The 16046-nt window shown below is 37.5% G+C and overlaps 1 protein-coding gene across 2 annotated transcripts in view; it reads left to right on the top strand.

The window, feature by feature from the left end:
- Window positions 1–16046, top strand: part of TBC1D5 (TBC1 domain family member 5) — a 317365-nt gene that overhangs the window by 149034 nt on the left and 152285 nt on the right. For both annotated transcript variants that reach the window (XM_059845995.1, XM_059845985.1), the window contains one exon: window positions 11181–11247. In XM_059845995.1, the coding sequence (XP_059701978.1) occupies window positions 11181–11247 (67 nt within the window). The remainder of the gene's footprint in view (window positions 1–11180; window positions 11248–16046) is intronic.

Here is a 16046-nt window from a genome sequence, read left to right as displayed (position 1 = left end):
TTTAATCTATTATTCGGCAATTTATGTTAATATAAATCCAAATAATCCTTTTGGACCAGCAGACCTGTCTGATACTAGTAGTGCTAAGAGTTGTGGTAGAGAAGGAGGAGGCTGCAGCTGGAATGAGTTGGCAGAGCTGAGCTGGGATGACAGAGATGCTGTGGGAGCCCAAGAGCCTCTCCCTGACCCTGCACATTTTAGAGACTGGCAGCTTCCCACATTCCTTCATGCAGGACTTCCTTCACCTCTTACTGTGTGCTTTTAAAACCATCGCATTTAAAGAAAGCCCAGGCACTGCCCAGTCTTGCATCTCAGTGACAGCTTCCTTACTTGAAGCTTCTTGTCTGTTTCCTCTTCCTTGGAGCCAAATCCCTCAGTTCTGCTGCTGCCTCTCGGGGGTAGTGCCAGCCCTTCCACTGGATGCCAAGAAGCTTCTCTGCCTTTTAGTTTCTCATGTGCCTGAATTTCTGTGTTTCCATTTATTCTTTTCCTCAATTATTATTTCAAAATTCTTTTTATTCTTTCTGGTTGCCTCCTAGCCATAAATGCTGCCTGTTTTGCCACCCCAGACAAGCAAGTAGCCAATTACACCCACGTCACCACAGTAGCCACATGGATGCTTTGATTTCAGGCTGTCCCTCTTTTCATGCATGCCCTGGGTGAAGGAAAGTGGTATGATTTTCATGGTGCTTGTAAACACATTTGCACTCCAGAAAGAAGGTCCAGGAAAGCACACTTTGCTTTCAGGAGGCTTTCACATCCATCAGCAATGCTGTAAGTCATCAGCCTGCTGCAGTAGCATCCTTTCATAAGAAACAGCAAAGAACCAAAGCTCTTTTTAACTCCTGGTCTTGGTTATCGTGAGACCATCTCCCCAACTTTAGGAGGTGAGGCTGCATATCACTGTCATGTGGATCCCTGGCCAGGCAAGCTTTTCTCCTGATAAACCTGTTATTCTCAGTTGAAAATCAGCTAGCTCTTTGTTGAAAGGGCAGTTATATTTCAATAAAAGAGCACTTAATTCTTTCTTGTTTGTCTTCTACTACCATTTAATCTTGGAAAAACAACAGAATGCTGGAAAACTCCTGATTAATCTTTTTTATTTTGTTTTTTTTTTCCCCCGTAAGCTCCATGGAATATGCATTACTGCTTTTGAATATGAAAATTAGACTATACATCCATATGATTTATTATCCCAAACAGAAGGATTGCAACAATCTATAAGATAGAAATGTGGTTAAAAATAGGATGTAATTGAAGTAAGTTAAAGGACGATAGTGGCCTTCAAAGATGTAAAGAGATGGTATGTTTTTCTTATTGTCAGTGTAAATGGTCTCTGGAGACCACCTTTTTATAGTGATTGTGCATGTCTAAGATTAAGCAAAGCTGCATGACCAGTGCTATCTCAGGAGGATGCTGAGTCATTAACTCATGTTTATTGCCTTTTGCCATCTTTAGTTTATTGCGATTTATAGCTCAAAGGCCTTTTAGGCTGTTTGTAAGTTAAAATTAGCTAAATTCTTCTGGATGCAAGTATAAGTCACTCAGCATTTGTATATCATCAGGGTGTAAATTCCTAGCAATGATGCCAGGCAGCTTCTAAGATTTTTTTTCTTTCTGTGCAAAGTCTAGTTATGCTGCTTGTCCCTAGTTAAACTGGATTACTCTATCCTGTTTTACTAATTTTGCCAGTTTGTGATTTTGAAAATTGTGTGCTCTCTTAAAGAATTTACTCAAGTTAGAGATGAAATTATTTATTAAGTATACAGTTTCCACTTCAGTCAGACTACACCAAAATGTCTGTATCTTATCCTGGAGTCTTTTGAGTCACACTTGGTGGGATGACCTAGGAATTTGTGTAGGTTACGCGTGATAAATGATCAGCCAGGCTATGCAGCTGATGCAGGCTCTAGTACTGACCATATGAACAGAAATGGACATAATATGCTCTGGACCAAAGACAGGTGCACTGGGAGAAATAACTGAAAAACACTTAGAAGAATCACCTTTTACCTTACCCTGTGGAATTTTTTGTTCTACCAGTCGTATTGCTGCTGGTAGCAAATTCAGTTCAAGAATTACTGGGCTAAATGTGTATCGACTTCAGTGGAGTCACATTTGCTTATATAAGCTAGTATTGTGTGCTTCCCACTAAATGGGAAGTCAAACTGTTTTTCCATGTACATGCATTTTCTGAAGAGTTTAAATCACTGTTTGCATCACAGTTAAACTTATTTCCTTCCTATCATGCCTAGAGAGATTATATTAAAACACATCTGGATATAAAGTATTTGGGATTTTGGTAACTTGCAATCACCTGGGAATTCTTCGGAAGCATTTGTATGAATTAGTTCAGTGCCCTTCGAGTAAAATTTCTTACTCTGTGTATTATATTGGTTTTAGTTTAGAGTACCGCGTATAGCTCAGTCTATTTTTGTAAATGCAGAGGCTTCAACAGGAAAAGAAATATTATAAATAAGTCCCTTGAATGTACTTATTGTTGAATTTATTTTAAATTGAGCTGCATGGGACTACATTTCTTAAACACTGATGCTATATTCTAATTTCAGAATCAGTCATCTAGACCCTTGTATATCTTTTCCCATCCACACTGTTTCACACATACATTTTACATGGGGAACAGTGGCATGTTAATTTACAGACTAACCTAATGACAGGGTTGGTGTTTAGAGTTGTGAACATGCAGAAGCAGTTTCACTTAAAATGGAAACCTTCTTACTTTCATGTGTCTTAATTTAAACAGAAGTGCATAGACAAAATTGTTTCAAACAGAGGTGTTGCCTGGAGAATACAGAGTTTACTCCTATATGCATATATACATACGCAACTGTGATTTTATAAGCAAAGATCATGGAAGGTGCCACTTGATTGTCATAAGTCAGCAATCCAGAAGACAGGGTTTGAGCAACATGCAGTACAAGATATTATATTGAGAAGTTTTTTTTCCTAAATGGTAACCAATGTGTCTGCCTATCATACTGATGAAACAGCTTTCAGCAGGGCTAAAACAGGCTTTGATTTTGCACCTTGGTGCCAGTGTTCCTTACCTACTTCCAAATGTGACCAGCTTTCACTATCACAAGGCTGGCATCTCTGTGGGTTCTATAGTGTGCTTTACAATTACGTTCCTTTAATAATTCAAATAAGCTTAAAGGGGGAAAAAGACTGTTAATGCTTAATATATTTTTTTCATGTCAATACTGAAGATTAAACAAAATATTTCAGCTTAAGACTTTTATACTTCAAATGGCAAGTTCATTAGTTCATTTCACAATTCATTATCTTCATGTATAAATAATTATCATAGTGTATAGGGTTTTATTTCATTCGCGGCAAAATATAGTATTTTAGGGCAGAGCTGATAAAACTAAAATGCTATCAGAAATCTGTGCTGCATGCATTCAAAGTGTGCTTCTAATGCTAAATGAACTTGAAGTGAGGGATAGAGAGCCAGGTTTCTACGTAAAAGATTGCTCACCCAAAAGTTGCGCCGTATTTATTTCAGAAAACCGAACTTGCTCAGAGCGAAACCTTCTCCAACTTTCCGGCCTAATAATTATTTAATAAATATCAGAAGTGCAGTGCACTTAATTCTTTAGCTGAAGGCACAATTTACAGTTGCTGTACGCTGCTCCGAGCGCGCTCCATTTAATCACTTGAAAGGATGACTTGAAAGCCTTGGCTGCACGGGGGCTGCGCTGTGCGGGGCCAGACGGGGGCTGTGCGGGGCCGGGCGGGGGCTGCACGGAGTCGAACGGGGGCTGCGCTGCGCGGGGCCGGGCGGGGGCTGCGCTGGGCCGGGCGGGGGCTGCGCTGGGCCGGGCGGGGGCTGTGCGGGGCCGGGCGGGGGCTGTGCGGGGCCGGGCGGGCCGAGCCCGCGGCGGGGGCGGCCGAGCCCGCCCGGAGCCGGCGGCAGCCGCGGCCGCCGCTTCCCAAACTCTGCAGCGCCCTCTGTTGGCGGCGCGCGGCAGCGCCCGGCTCCCCGCTTGCGTCCCTCGCGCCGAGTGCCGCAGCTCCGCGAGGTTTCACTTCCTAAACATCTACTTTGTGTAGTAAAATCTCGATTTGCCGTATGTTTTCGGGATTAGTTCTCCTTCTATTTTCTTTATTTTCGACTCCTTCCGCTGCCATTTTGGTCTATAAGCGGACCCAAATCAGAAAGCTTCAGTCGTCTTAGGCTTTTTGTATTTTGTTTTATTTTTCCTGCGCTGCAGAGATCCTGAAGACTTTCCAAACTGCAGATTTGGTGCTGTAGAAATACAAATTGTCTGCTCTTTTGTAAACCTTTCAGTTGTCAGACTGTTCTCTTTCAAAATAATAGAGGAGCTTGGAGTCGTCCATGCTAAAATTAAGAATTTATAACTGTATGGAACAGATGTTTTCATAAACATTTGCTATAATTAATTTCAACTAGGGGATTGAAGGAACAAAGCAGTTTTTCCCTCTTCAAAACTTTATTGCCTTCTCCCCATACAGCAAACTGAAAAATCTTTGCTTTAATATTGTTAATGAAACAAATTTACTCCTCTGTTTGGTTTTCATTGTGAAAAAGGAAAGCTTAATTTGGACAAGATACGGGTCTTCGAAACAACGGAGAAATACCCTGAATTTCAGACATCACATATAAGGCTTAAGATGCAGAACATAAGTGTATAAGGTGCTCCTTTCTAAAACCATACCTCTGTAGTGTCAATTGTGAGAGATGCCTACATGTTAGAATAAATTTTATTGAGATCAGTCTGATGAATATCTAGCTGTGGAGTAAATAGTACAAAGGATTTTTATGTTTGAAGAGTTGTGAACCTTGCTGTTAGAAAAAGCAAAGGAATCTCATGGTATTATATATAGTTTTAATGCATAGTAAAACGCTTATTGTATGTTGATTACCCCTTTATACTCACAATAAAGGACTGCAATCTGTTAAGCAATTTTTTTTTGTTGTTTGTATTATATGACGAACACATTTTGACTAAAATTATTCTTCCATATTTGTATTGTCACTATTTTCGGGGGGGGTATTGTTTGGAATTTATAATAGTTTAGGGCCAGCATTTTGATATTTTTGTGAAGAACAAAAAAATATCCATGCATTATTGTTCTGGTTTTTACTAGTTTCTGTATATTATATCGATATCATTTGAGAAAAAAAAAATGTTTAAAGTTTTAAAAAAAGAACAGCTTAATTGTTTTACACCTGAAAGAACCAGTGCAGCTGCAAGGATTTTTTGAGCAAACTAGAATTCCTGACTGATCTGTCATCTATAAAGTGTGCAAAGAAAAATAGGTAGCTGTCATTAAAATTACATTTCAGCTTTCAATAACCATTTAATGAGTAGCGTAATTATATAAGTATGGTACCTCAAGTACTTCACTCAATAATTAAAAATAATCTCATCTTTAAAGTGAAAGCGCTGTAATTATTATTTGACTTAACCAGGACCACTGTTGTGATCTCCAGTGGCACCTCAGATTGTTTAAAGTGGTTTTGAAAGTATAAATTAAAATTGGATAAATCATTAAATTATTAAGCTTTAAATATGCTGAAAATTAATATAGCATGGAATTTTGAAGTCATGTTATAAGAATTGACAACCTTAGACTGCAAGCATAGATTTGTGTTAAAATTTTACTTGTCTGTAATCATAAAACATTGCAATAATGATCGAGTGTTTATATCAACCTAAATTTTCACAATGTTAAATAAATTTTGTGTTTTAACAACATTTTAACCTTTGATTAGAATACAAAGAAAAACATTAAGCAGAGTGCAAACAGGTCAGCAGAAGGATCTGCCTCCATTATGACACTTGTAAGCAGGGAAATGCACGGTTTGGTTACCTAAGTAGGATCACTTTTATCACAAATCCTAAACTGCCAGCCATAAAATCCTTTCATAGGTGGCACAGGATTGGTAAATTGGTTTGCACTGTATAAATTCTTGTGTGCCCACATTCAGACATGCATGTGTGCCTGTATACATGCATGCAGAAATATGGATATATTTAAAGATGATTCCTCAGTAGCAAAGTATGTTTTCAAAAGAAAAAAAAATCAGTTTGATTTTTTTTTTTAATTAGGTGTGCAGCCATCAAGCAAGGCCATGTCACTCAAGCTTCTTGTCTTCATGGACTAGCAGCTGGTTTGGACAGTATCCCACCCCTTCTCCTTAAAAAGTCCAGTGCTGAATTTTTACATCTCACAGGAAATTGCTGTTTTCAAGATGTAGTGAGAGAGATGAGAGAGAAATGTCTGATCCCTACATCATTCTTCACATGCTTTTTTAGTCTTGCTGAGCACATGCTTCAGCTCAGTGTTCATTGTGCCTGGAGCATACCCAGAGTGTCTTCCCACCTGTGAATTGGGGCTTTGAAATGCTGTCCAGTTTCTTCTTATTACCTGAAGTGGAAACTCTGTGCAGCACCTTGAAAAAGCTCTTCTCTGAGAAAGTACCCTGTCAGCTGAGTCACCATCCCTGGAGATATTTAAAATACATCTGGTTTTTTTAAAGATGTGGCACCTGGGGACATGGTTTAATGCTGAACTTGGCAGTGTTGGGTTAGGGTGAGGCCTTGATGATCTTACAAATCTTTTTCAGCCTAAATAGTTGTGATTTTATCAGTGTAATAGGCTGTTAAAAAATAAAAATACAAAATAATAGTGAAAATTTCAGTCAGGCTTCTTGTTAAAATTTCTTCACATAGTTTCCAGATAATCTTCAGGAAGTGAGGGAATCTTCCTTATTCTGGGTTCTCCAATTTTATGCTATGCCTATAATCTCAAATACGTCCTTGACAAGATAACAGTTACTGCAAGTGACAAGCCCATGTGTTCTGGGTGAATCTAGTACCCTAGCAATTTTACAGTTTGCAAATCCTTCTCCATGCATCTCAGGAGTCTAAAGAAGCTAGCATTTGAAATGTTCTTTTTTTATTAGTTGGGGAAAGTGTCAATATTGAGTTACACAACTTCTCTTGAAGCTGCCTTCGGCTGTGTCTGGCAGTGTGAGGTTCCAGCTGCCCAAGTCCCAGCACCACTTAGCCCTTGGTCTCTGTGCATGAGAACAGACTTCACTGAAGTGAGGCAATTTCAGGAGAAAGTTTTCATTTTTAGGAGGGGGAGTTGCTACAGTTAAAGAAGGAGCAATCCAGGTAATTTTCAAGCCTTTTGGAAGGATACAGCCTTATTTTATTATTGTAATAAAGCCAGTAACTGCTCTAGTGCTAAAAGCCATACTTACTTTGATACAGGTGCTTGTTACAGTATTGCTCGTTTCCCTTCTATTTCCTCTGAAAGTGTGACAGGATTTATTCTACCTTTTTTCCCCTAGCCTGTGTGTTTGAAGTTAGGAAAGCTTTTCACAAGGTCTGTGACAGGGTTACTAGAGCATCCTCTGTTTCTTTAGCAAAACCCTTCTTCCCATATCTGCGTTTCAGAAAGAAATTAAAGATTAGTATAATACTGAATCAATTTTTTAAAGGGGACCACAAGTTTTGTTACTAGCATCATGAATCTTACATTCATAACTGTTTACTATACATCCCAATTTTGCCAGAAATTTGGGTCAATATCAGTGAAGAAGATAGAAGTAGTATATCTGTTCTACTGAGAGTTCACCGTATTTTTCAGGAGGAGTAACTGGAACTTTCCTGAGGAGAGGTGATCCAGGGCATGGATTCCCACAGCTTAAAGTCATTAGTTAGTGAAGCAGCAGTCTTATTTGTCCTCTTTATCACTAACTATGGAAACTTAATAGGATTTGCTAAAAAGCCTTTTGGATAAAACTAGGTAAAAAATTTAGGGAGTCTTCTCTTAAGAAAATGAATATTTTGCTCTTTGCTTTATGATTTTTATCACTTTCAATGAATGACATCTTAGTCATCCTTCAAGGTGTCATAACAGCCATACCCATCTTAAAGGGGATAGAGCAAGGGAACAATCACAGAAGGTCTGTTCCATTAAATCCTGGGTTTGAGAGCTGAATACACCTAACCCTATCCATTTTTAGTAGCTGCTGCTAATGATACAATGATGCATCAAAAGCAGCTCACAAAAAAGTGTTCAAACAGTAACTTGTATGATTATGAGCTTTATTAACAATGGGTATACAATTAAAAATGCAAAGGTATTTTGGCCATCATTTCAATACAGGAAATTATTGTCTTTAGAATAAAGCAAGCTAGACTTAGTTTGTGAAGAACAGCTCAGTGGATATAGCAAACCCAGGATCCTACCAACTATGGGGATCCTGGTGAAAGAACAACTATTATCCTTATTTTCTTTGCAGAGTCCTGTTCACTCTTCAAGCAGGACAAATGGTTTTGTTGAAAGATGATAAAGTCCATGCATTTTTTGAGACAGTCTTAAAGTTCATTCTTCAGAAAGGAGGAAGATTATGTTGCTGTTCTTGAAAAGACATACTTTTTCAGTATATCAACTTAGCATTGTGAATAAGGTGGGTTTTTTTCCAATCTGACTAGTTTGGTAGGTGAGTGCTTAGTTTAAGTATAAGTGAAGTGCAGTAGTGCATGCAGGACCCATTTTGATGTGCTGTGTCCCTGTAGCACTTGCCCAGTATCACTGTACCTGGCCATATGGCTTTAACAGAGACTGAGCATAGTTCAGTCATTTCTCTGAATGCTCAGGATCAGATGTGGAGATGGGTAATGTATGAAAAAGCGTATTACTGAAAATTGTCCCAATATGGGAGACTATTTTACAAGATATGAGGGGGAAAAAAATGAACAGATGGTTATTAATAACGGGAGGGTCGGCTTCTGGATGAAATATCTGGTGTTGTTAATTTAGTTAAATTTAGTAAACAAAAAGCAGATTGATTAAGTAGGATTTCCATTTTCAAAATAAATGGAGAGAGCTAATTAGTGAAATCAACTGGACTGAGTGATTTTAGACTAAGATGTAGTACAGGTTTGGGATTTATTTTAGACAAAGGTGCAAAAAGTTAATAAAAAACCATGCATTCCAAATTAGAGCAGAAAAGAAACACTTGTAAGTTTTATGCCAAAGTGAATGATTAAGTACTTTTTAAGGAATGTCTGGAATAAGCAAAGATCCTCAAAGAAACAGAAAAGTAGCTTGATCTGCAAAGAAGGCCACATCCTGAATATCAGAAAATGCGGGCTTATAGCGACAATCAGCAAAAATTAAGTTGAATCAGATCATAAGATGAGAATTTAAATACACAGGAAGATATTACTTGACTATGTAAAGAAGCTTGCTAAGAGAAAGAAAACTAGAACCGTTCTGTAGTGTGAATGGACAAATGATACTAAATGTAATCCAGCTTTGGTCTGAAAAGGAAAATATTTAATTTTCAGTAAAAATAGAATTTCAGGCAAAGGCCTGAAAATAAATCAATAAAATAGATGGGAGTTGGGTAGATACTGTAAATTAGCAGAGCTAAAAATCTGACTTGCAGACTTCAAAAATATTGACAAATGCTGCTGCATGGAAAAATTTTTAGTACTTTAGTTCATGTCAGATGAATGGAAATATTGTACCTGTACTTGGATTAACAGGGGAAAGGAAGGTGATAGTAAAGCACCTGCATGGGCTGACCATTATCTGTGCAGGGCTTTAAAAAAGTTTTTAAGACAGAAATAAGAGAGAAAAGCAAAGCAAATGGCTTAACTTTTATTGCAGGTTTTTTTGTTTAATGGGACATTGTGGCCAGCTAACCTGCTTTCTTTTCAAAATATACATTCAGGAAATACATTAAGTCTGTCTGGATCTCAGTAAACCATCTGATGCAGTGCCACAGGAGATGCTGTGAAATCGAAGGGATGGGGATTAGTGAAGTATAGTAATTCTAGGATGAATAGGGAAATGCAAATTTTAATTAAAGAATTCTTTTTAGTGAAGCTTGGGGTTGAACCAGTCTTACCAATATTTTCATTTATTGTCTTGCCACAGAATGAGAGCTGATAGACTTTTATTAAGTAAAGTTATTGGAAGGTAGTATCTGGTGCCAGTGCAAATAGAGTATTCAGGCAGAACTGGTCTTTTCTGAAGAGGAGGACTGCAAACAGCATGACATTGTGTGAACTGCAGTATTGCACTAGCAAGAAGTTTTCATCTAAACTGAAAAGTTCGTGACTAAAAAAATGAGAGTAAATGTGCAGGCATATTTGGTTAAGGATGGCTGTGAAACTTCAAGATAGAGTGGCACAAATGTCATCTGTATCGAGCAAGATTTGTTTGATAGAGAAGAAAACCACTGTCCAAATTATCAACTCTGAACTTTTAGTATGCTGTCTACGGCTCCTTTTCCATGTGTAAGAAGGACTGAGTTAAAGAAAATGGGGAATACAAAGCCTCATTTAGAAAAAAGACTACAGGAACTTGATTTCAGTCAGCAGAAGAGAGAACAGAGTTGTGCAGTGCTACCTGTAAATTAACTAAGGAGGCACACAGGGACATAGTAGAATTATCAAGGTAAATGATGGTGCAAGAATAAACAGCATAAAACAGGAAAGGAATAAATTTGCTTTGAAAAATACATTTTAGCAGTCTTTCAATAGACATGGTTAGAGAAGGAAAATTTCCTTGTAATCCTTAATATCTAGCAACATCACTGTTCCATGTATCACCAGCCCACAAGATGGAAAATGTTTGGCAGACGTCTTAATAGGTACTTTCAGGGAAGCTTTGAACTTGTGCTATGACAAAAAAAATAAAAAAAAAAAAAAAATATATATATATATATATATATATATATATATAAAAGAAAAAGCTGGTATCACAAAGTCAGCTCAGAATTTTTTTACAAAACAGATGAACTTTTATATTTTTTGATTTAATGTTGGTAAAATCAAGCTCGTCTACTTATATGGTGTACTTCTGACACCCTTTACTAGTTAAATAGTTTTTAATAATTTGAGAAGGGCCTCAATCAAAACTTTAAGTGAAATTAAGTATCAGATTTTGAGAACTTTCAGACTCCAGTTTGAACTTGGAGGCTAGTTAAGATGGCTAGAAGAATTTGAAGAGGTAAAGTTGAGATTTGTCTATGTTAGATTTAGGTGAGTTCTGTGGTGACTGAAGTTACCATATGTGGTAAAATAGTTGCAGTTGTCATCCATATTGTGTTCATATCACAGTTTGTCTTACAACAAAGGTGTTTTCTCTTCTTTTTGTATTAGGAGGATCAAATGAAAACGGAAGCACACCCTCCACCTCAGATTCAGATGGAACTTTTATTTCTTACAGGTTGGTAATTTTTTATATTTATTTTCTGATTTTAAATAGGTTGATTATAATAAGCATTATCTATTTAATGTGAAATAACAGGTCCTATACTTTAGGAGGATTGTGGAATCTAAACTGATACAGTGAGCAAAAGAACATGAAGTATTTAGTTAAGGAACGATGTGAAAATTTGTTTGCTGGATTACTGGTTTTTTCAAAAGTTGCTCAAAACTCTTAACTGATGAAAGTACAAGATATTTGAAAGCCTAAACATTTTAAGGTTGTTTTTTGTTGGGTTTTTTTTCCTCCAAAGTATTCGATAAAGTAAACTCACAGCAATTAAGCTAAATGTTGAAATAGTCAATTCACCAGTGATCACCTTTCTGATCTTCTCCAAAGTAACTGGATTTATGGACCACATGAAATTCTATTTCCTCATCATTTCTTCTCAAAAACCAGAGCCAAGATTAGTTAAATTTGAGATTATCTGACAGGAAAATAATATTTCAATTTTGTTGGCAGTAAACACCAGTCAAAGAAACTTTTTTCAGCAATGTCACTGAGCTTGAATCTTGCTTGGGTACATACCAGAGGGTTTTTTGTGCTTGAAAGCACAGAAAGCAAATCAGCAGGTGTATACTTTCATCTTTCACCCGGCAAAATACTGACTCTGCTACAAAAAAATCTTCCTTGTGACTAGTAAATTAATAGTATGATTGGTCCTAACCAGAAGGATTGCATCTGATTTTCATGTTCAAGTATGGTAAAACAAAACATGCTTACCACATGATTATTTTCGAATCATTGAGTGGACTGTGTTGGTTGGCATTTTTTTCGTTTTTGGTTTGTGCTCTGCTGGAATCTCTGCTTCAAAGGGTGCAGTCAGGCAGGAGGAACCTGCCTGTTCACTTTGTCTTGGTTGCAGCCGGCTGGGTGGGGAACGTTGCAGCGTGGCGCAGGGAATGAGCTGTGCTGGTCACGGGGAGCCTCGGGCGTGGGGTGGCAGGGAGGGACACGGTGCTGGAGAACCTCCTGCAGGCTGGAGACTGAGCCATTGCCAAGGAGAGCAAGGAGCAAACAGCCTGGTCTTGAGGATGTTGAAAAGAAAGACTTTTTGTAAGGACCTAGAGGGAACAGCAAAGAGTTTGCTGCGATTCAAACCCCCAGAGGGAGTTTCTGGACTAAGAGCAAGGTTGGAACAAAGGGTGTGCCTGCAGGGACAAAGTGGGACTGGGGTGGGTTGATTTTACAATTTTCTTTATCCTAATAAGTCAATTCTAATGAGACCTACTTTGTGATGATGTAAAACTCTTCTAGGGTAGTTAGCTTATTCACTTTGATAAAATATATTAGAAGATCCATTTTAGGGTTCTGCATGACTCTGTTTCTTGTCATATTCCTGTTTTCTGCATGCAACATACTGTCTAGGTTAAAAGAAGGGCTGAAAAATACTGCCCAGTATAATCTTAATGTTTTTTAGGTGTGAATCATATGTAGCTAGAGAGACCACAAATCAGTCTCTCAAAAGTAGGCAAGACAGAATTTAACCAGATCAGCAAAAGAAAGTTGAGAGCTCTCTCTACCATTAAAGCCAGGAAACTTGTTCCTGAAAGTCTTCAACTCAAGAGCACCAGCTGTTGTACCTGCCAAGTGGCAACACTTGAAGAAGTAGCCAGCTTTAGCTAGACTTTGGTTCCACGAGAGTGTGAGCTGTGGAGCTGGGGTCCCTGCTCCACTCAGGCCAGTAGCACTCATGTCTCAGGGAGCTAGTCCAGGGAGATAACCCAGCCCAACCTGTTCATTCTTAGCTCGGAGAGCTTCCTGATGACTTCCTCCTGCCAAAGCCTCCCATGGTATCGGTGCCAGTGCAGGGAATGTAGCTAGCATGGACAGCCATTGAGAGGATAGAGCATGGTACCTTTAACCTAAATCAGCCTAAAGCTTAGTGACTCTTTAATGCTCCACAGATTAAGTGGAGGTTAAAGCTGGCCTTTGTATCTGTGTATTCCTTAGTCCAAAGTGCACAAAATAAATATGACATTGACTACAAGTTCCACTGAATAATACTCATATTCTGTCAAAGACCCCAACTTAGAAAACTGAAATTAATTCTTCTTTTAAGACGAGTCCCATATCTCATTGCCAAAGTATTATTGATATAATTAAAGGCAAAATAGTAAAAAAGATACATATATGTGTGTATGTGTATTGGAGAGGTGTATATGTAGACATATAAATAAAACTAACTTCTGACTTTTCATAGTTGGCAAGCTATCACCATTATTTAGTAGTAGTGTTTGAGATGTAAAATGTATATTTGTTTCTCAGTGGCAAGTAATTCCTATGATCTAGTGAAACTGGCTGTAAATTTGATGGTTTGGTTGGATATTGTTTTGATTGTTATAGTTCTGGACTGCATGTTAAGTAAAATTGAACATCTAACACCTTATGAAAGGTGAAAAGTGAATCCTAAACTATCTTGAAAGGTAATGATGGTAGATGGTTGTTATTTCTTTAAAGACTCCTTAGAAATTTTGACCTATTTTAGGATACTGTCAAGGATTATTGTTTTAGTAAGTTAGCAATTTGATAAAATTAATGACAGTCTTGTTTACCCAATGAATTTCAGTCTATCATTTTTAAAAAGACTGGCTAATGAATTTTTGCCCTAAAAGAGGCAAAGGCATCTTTGAATCATGGTAGATGTCATACATATGCAGAAGGTTAATACATGAAAAATTGTATTGAAAATTTTTGCTGAAACAAAAGTTGCTTAAGATTTTGTCAGTAATAGGCCTTTATAATTTAATTAGAAGAGGTGACTCCAAAAGTATTTGAATATTAGTAAGTTTTGTTATTAAAATGCTCTTAAAAGCATTGTTTTTACCACAATAAAAAATAAACCCCAGGAGAAGTTGCTTGATTTCCACATTTTCTGTTTTAAAGGACAATTTTACACTATCCAGTACAAGACTGCAAGTATATGTGTTAATAAAGGATGACATATCATTATTCTTTGGAATATTTACGATGCTCCAGAACTACTTGTATGGTTTTATTTTTAATATGAAGGTGTCACCTTAGAGTTTGTGACTCTTGCTTGTGTTGATCACAAGCACAGCATAGCACAGATGTAATGCTGCATGTGTTCAGATTGTGAGCATTTCCCTTCAGGTGATAAAGTTTGTAAGTAATGTAAGTGAAAAGCACATGTGACTGGCATATATTTCTAAATATTCTTTGAGTTTGTGAATGCATCCTGTCAGGTCACAGAGAATTTTCTATCTGGTCTTCATGCTCTGATGGAAGCATTCTTTGTGTACTTGGGAAGAAGCTTTACTAATAAGAAATTACAATTTTTTTTTCCTAGAAGCATGTAATCAAAATTAGAAGTTCACTATTAGAAACATTTGAACAAGGATTTAGACATATAATAACTTTCAGCTTTTAAATGTAAGGAAAATACTTCAGCTCTGCTCTACTGTGTTGTTTTACTGCCATGGTTAAAGCCTTTTTTGGATGTCAAATGGCCTGGACTTCACCAAAAGGAAAAGGAAAATAGATATGGGTCTTTAGTTTCAGTATCTGCAATGCAGTGCCACTGGAAAGTAGAAATACTGTCTTTCTCCTCCCTTCCCAAGGGCAGCTGACCTTCTCCTCGCCAAAGAGGTGAACCCCTTGCCAGCACATATGACTACAGACTATTACATTAATCTGTTTAGCCTCAGTACCAGCTGCTTGCATGTTTTTAATTATCTTATTAGATGGTATAACAGTGACCTATGAAATAAAATGAAGGTGAGTATTTTTTAACTTTATTTTACAGGCTATTTTTCTAAATATATTTTAATGACCTAATTATGACTTTTAGGGAGAGCCATTGATGCAGACATTCAATTTGGCTGATAGAATCTAACATCTCAAGGACACTTATTTTCTTTCAAGGTGGATTTGTACATTAATACTGGTTCTAATAAATATATAGCCTAAAAAAGCTCACTTTTCATACTTGTGTATGAACTTACTTTATGATTCAGAGACCCATGACTTCTATGTTGGATAATTTCTTAATACATCTCAGCACATATATATATATATATATATATATATATATACATATATATAATATATATGTTTAATTCTTACCCCATGTATCAAAATAAAGTTCTTTCCTTTGTGGCTTAAATTTCATGACAAATGATGATTGCTCAAAGCTGTGGGTTGAGTAGACAAGGTGTATTCCTTCTTCTGCTCATATTTAAACAGTCAGAGGATCTAGTGTAAGAAAGACTTTTGTATTCCATTTTCTCCCCCTGACTTCTTACAGATTCTGCTTACCAGATGTTTCCTTCCTTGATGCAGAAAGGCAATGTGGTCCTGCTGGCTGAGGCATTTCTTGTGTGCCAGCCAACTGCGGGCACTGAGCGTACAGAAGAAAGACGGCAAGGGGTGCAAGCTGTTCCTCCGTGGTTCTTCCTGCTTCCAAAAGTGGTGCTGAAACCACTTGGGTTGCCCTTTGACACTTGTTGGCAGTTGAGCCAGAAGTGGCTACATGGCCTCTGTCCTTACATTTTAAGCATACTGTGAAGATGTGTGCAACTTACATACCTTCACCTTAAGGAAAACTTTGTCTTACTCTATTAGGAGGCATCTATACAAGCCTATCTAGTCTTGTTCATGCACAGACAATGGTACTTTATTGTTTTAATTTTAAGCCACTCCTGTGCAATTATGGTTTTATTTTTCCTGATTTTGTTCACTGTGTGTCCACACATAATCAAGAGATGTAAAGAACAAGCTTGTTTCTATGAGTTTTTTGA

This window comes from Haemorhous mexicanus, chromosome 1 (genome assembly GCF_027477595.1).
Source record: "Haemorhous mexicanus isolate bHaeMex1 chromosome 1, bHaeMex1.pri, whole genome shotgun sequence".
Lineage (NCBI taxonomy): Eukaryota > Metazoa > Chordata > Aves > Passeriformes > Fringillidae > Haemorhous > Haemorhous mexicanus.
Note: the sequence above shows the minus strand (reverse complement) of the source record. Positions and strands in the feature narration are given on the sequence as shown.